This window comes from Chelonia mydas, unplaced genomic scaffold (assembly GCF_015237465.2).
Source record: "Chelonia mydas isolate rCheMyd1 unplaced genomic scaffold, rCheMyd1.pri.v2 scaffold_97_arrow_ctg1, whole genome shotgun sequence".
In the NCBI taxonomy this organism is placed as follows: domain Eukaryota; kingdom Metazoa; phylum Chordata; order Testudines; family Cheloniidae; genus Chelonia; species Chelonia mydas.
This window is the reverse complement of record NW_025111296.1, coordinates 4,033-8,448: the sequence shown is the minus strand read 5'-3', so window position 1 is coordinate 8,448 and position 4,416 is coordinate 4,033. Positions and strand designations below refer to the sequence as shown.

Below are 4,416 nucleotides of genomic sequence, written 5' to 3'. Positions count from 1 at the left end.
GAATGGCACAGAAAACATCGAGGGGGTTTAGAGAATCAGTAGTGTCCGTTTCATTTTGGGAAAGAAAATCCTCTGTCATATCCAGATCTTTCTCATTGTCATCATTTTCTTCATCAGCATTTTGAACAAGGTTTGTGTTTCTGGCCATCACATTCAGAGCCATCACCTTCCTTAGGAAGTGCCCAGGTAAATCTGTTAATGACTTAGGAGTGCTGTTCTCTGTACTTTCTAGACTGATTTCCAGGACATTCCTTAGCTTCAGCTTGCTGTCTCTGTGCTGATCCAGGTTTAAATTTGAGAGAACTTCCAGAAGTGTTTTTCTTTTCACTGCAGAAAGACATTAAAATGTGAATGCACAATTCAGAGTTTGAAATTGTCTCAGTTACATATTTCAATTTTCTGGGGTTTTTTTGTTTTTGTTTTTTTGATGGAGAACCAGTCCTTCATTTTAATTTCAGGACAGAGACAGGAATGGGATGAGAATTGCATTATAGAAGAGAATTAAACAGGAAGTGATAGGTGCTTCATTTACTAATTTAGGGTTAAACTGCAATTTAACAATATGCTCTGATAATGAGGTGTTACAGCAGAGCACAGCTCACAGCATTTGTTCAGTGGTGCCCTTCCCCCACTTTGCTCCATCCTGCTGCTGCTCCCGGGACCCTCACCCTAGCTGTGCAGAGCGGGGGTAGGGGGTGCTGATGTCAGGGTGTCCCCCTGCCTCTGTACCCCACCTCCACAGAGCAGGGGCGAGGGGACAGGACAGCCTGATTCAGGAGGACTGGGAGCTGCTGCAGTCTACTCTATGGTAAGGGCTTGCCTTTCTTAGAGAGACAGTGCACTGATTCTGAGATTTCCCCAGCAGCCAGCTCACAGTCGCGCTCTCTCTCTCTCTCTCTCACACATACACACGCTCTCTCTCTCTCTCTTTATTTCACACTCCCCTCCCAACACATACTTGTATTATTGTTGCTGTTACTTCTTGATACTTCCTGTAATGCGCATATAGTCTCTGTAATTTTATTCTGTTCAAGTGTGTTATTTTAGTGTTTTGACTGGTCTATACATTTCATCATTTTTATTTCTCTTACACTTTAAATTTAATTCTTTGAGTCGTGAGTTCTAAACTGTCTAACCTGTCCTGGCTGGAGCAATTATCCCTATGGTAACTATATATTAGGCTTTTTGTTTCTACTGGTGGTGCGCATCCACACATAACTGGTGCACATAACAAAATGTATTGCTCACTGGATGGAAAAAAAAGAGGGAACGTGCCAGCAGCGCAGGCGTGGCACTGCCCAAATGTCAGGTGGACCGCGTCGTAGCGGCCCCGTTGACTGTTCTGCCCCGGGGCCCAGCATTGCTGTCAGCAGGCCTGAGCGTGAGGTCACCACGCTCTCGACTATATTACTTTCACGTTAGCCATTTGGTGGGAGAGGAACAGAGAAAAATGAGGGTGAAAAGAAGTTACCCACAGAGAGGACAAAAATCAAATGCTGCTTGACGTGGATTGGCACTGAGTGGTACAAAAAGAGAAACTGAGAGAAGAGAAGGTTTTTGTAAATCAAATAATATTATACTGTATTAGTCAAAAGTATCAAAGTTACGTTATGGACAGTTAAAGCCACATTAAAAGAGGCACTACCTGTAGGAGATTCTTTCTCCCTTGGCTCTGAATCTTTCTGAGTTACTGATTCCTGCTCCAGGTTTAAACCATCCTTCTCCCCTGGCTCTGGGGCTCGTTGAGTCTCTTGTTTCTGTTCCTGATTTACACCAGCTTTTTCCCCTAGCTCTGCGGCTGGTGGAGTCTGTGATTCCTGCCCATGATTTAAACCATCTAGCAAGAAAAAGAGAGAGGAAATAATACATTCTTAGTTGATGCAGACATATTTATCTTCCTCCTGCTCTGTGAGACTGTAACTGAAGAAGCATTTAGTCAGATAATTTGACAAATACAGTCTATAGCAGGGGTAGGCGACCTATGGCACGGGTGTCAAAGGCAGGCTGATTTTCAGTGGCACTCACACTGCCCAGGTCCTGGCCACTGGTCTCGGGGACTCTGCATTTTAATTTAATTTTAAATGAAGCTTCTTAAACATTTTTAAAACCTTATTTACTTACATATAACAATAGTTTACTTATATATTATAGACTTCTAGAAAGAGACCTTCTAAAAATGTTAAAATGTATTACTGGCAAGCGAAACCTTCAATTCGAGTGAATAAATGAAGACTCGGCGCATCACTTCTGAAAGGTTGCCGACCCCTGGTCTAGAGCATGGAGGCCCCACCTCTTTGCAGAAGATTCTGTATATTCTTGGAACAGATTTAAGAGCACATGCAGTGCAGTTTAGTTCTCCAGGCAGTTACCAAACACCAGGAAATGTTCGAACATAGTCAACGTGACCAACTTGTCAGACTCAGTTGCACACATATAGTCTCACGAAAAACAACTGGAACTGGTGAATTATTTTTGGTGAATAGTAAATATGCTGAAAAAAATGCAGCTCCTGAACAGCTTCTGTAACTTTAATGAGTGCCATGAAGGCTCCTCGCGTACATCGACCGCTGCTCACTGCAAACTGCAGGCCGAACATGGTGTTGAGAAGGGTGGATTTCCCAGTGCTCTGCACTCCCAGCACTGTTAGAACCACCATTCTGGATCTGTCCCCTAGTCTGCTATGGAGATGAGTTAGAACCTCTACTACCCAGTTCATGGGGATGTTGGATGCATCTCCATCGATCAGCTCCACAGGAAACCCTTCCAGCATCAGGTCAGCTGCTGTGCCTGGGAGATGGGAGAATTGTCTTTGGCTTTCTTCCATTTTCCCTTCTTTAACCATTGAGCATTCAGCTTCATAGAACTGCCCCAACTCACGCATGAAATGCTCCACCCCCAGGGAACTATCAGATATTAATTTATCTAATTCCTCCAGCTGTTTTCGGTCCACTCCTGGAGTTTCACATTTCTCTTTATACTCTGCCTGCAGTTTACAAAGATTCCCCCTAGCAATATTATCCAGGCTAAATTTCATCCATTTCAGAAAGTAATGTTTCTCCACTGTAGGCAAGTGTTCTATTCCATTGATAAACTTAGTCAAACCATTAGTAAGGTCACACTGATTCTGCTGTCTGCGTATCTCTAACCATTTCTGTTTCAGCGCAGATTTATAGTCTTCAGTGGCCACGTCCCCTTGCCTTTTCATTCGGCACATCTCTTTTTCCAATTTAGCCAATTTTTCCATGGGTCTCCTTGCAGGCTCAGCATTTCCCTTTTGTATTTTGCCCCATCTCTTATTTCTGCAGTGATTTCTTCAGTATATTTCCTCGCACACTGACATGCCTGACAGTCCTCATCCACCTAGATTCCTAGGTCACGTGCCGTCACAGCCATGGCTTCCAAACTCACTGTCTTGGGAGATGAATTCACTATGGTTCCTATGGTGGACTGCACCTTTTTCACAAATCCTGCATTATTCATGGTACTATCTTTCACCAGTAGCTGTGATTTGCTCAGCTTCAACACTGAGGCCAGCTTATTAAGAAATCCCAGAGTTTCTTTGGGTTTCTTATTCTTGCAGTTGAGGATGAAGTAATATTTAGAAATATTTAGAAATAAAGAAATCGTGGTGCTGCTGGTAGGGGCTGAGAACCTCATTGAGGAGTTTGGACTTGGAGAAGCTGCAGCTCCCCATCCGCACAAAAGAAATGGTTGGCATTGACGTGAGCACCAGGCTCTCCTCTCTGAACCCTCTGCTCTCTGCCAGGGAGTGCGGCCTCCACTTCCGCACAATGTCCCTCATGGCCAACAGTATTAGGGTGCACTTGGGGGTGTCGAGGGTGGGTAGCAGCAGGGGGAGGACAAACTGGCACATGGACATTTTGGACAGGATCTCCTGCTGTAGGAAACTCTCTGAGCAAAGCAGAACACCACAGAGAACATCGAGGGGGTGCAGAGAAACTTTCATCTCGGTGTCACTGAAACAGAAATTGTCAACTTTACATCCCAGCAATCTGGTTACATTTTGATTTATGTGGGGCTCATCCTTCCTGTATAGGCTCCTCCTTTCCCCAAAGTTTCCCAGTTTCTAATAACTCTAAACGCCTCCTCCCTACTCCATCTTTTCATCCACTGCTTCAGCCTCCCCTTTTGCTCTAGAAGCAGTAGTAATTGGAGGGGGCAAAAGAGGAGCCAGGAGCCCCTTCCCTACCCCTGTAGGCAGCGGGAAGTTCTGGGTTCCTTCCCCTGATTGGGGAGCAGTGGAGGGAAGGGGAGCTGCTGAGTCATCTACCTCAGCCTGGTGGAGCAGCCATGGGAGGAATTGCTGGGTGAGGGGCATTTGTAGGGGAAGGGGGGGCATATATGGCTTCATTTTTCTTCCCTTCCAAATATCTCATATCACTTCAAGGGGGAAGC

At 45.0% G+C, this 4,416-nt stretch overlaps 1 protein-coding gene across 1 annotated transcript in view; it reads right to left on the bottom strand.

The window, feature by feature from the left end:
• Positions 1–4,416, bottom strand: part of LOC122463997 (up-regulator of cell proliferation-like) — an 8,726-nt gene extending 4,310 nt beyond the window's left edge. The window contains exons 1-3 of the mRNA XM_043537687.1: positions 2,194–4,416; positions 1,646–1,837; positions 10–327 (exon numbers count right to left, since the gene is read on the bottom strand). Coding sequence (XP_043393622.1) covers positions 10–327; positions 1,646–1,837; positions 2,194–2,242 — 559 coding nt within the window. The 5' untranslated portion in view covers positions 2,243–4,416. The remainder of the gene's footprint in view (positions 1–9; positions 328–1,645; positions 1,838–2,193) is intronic.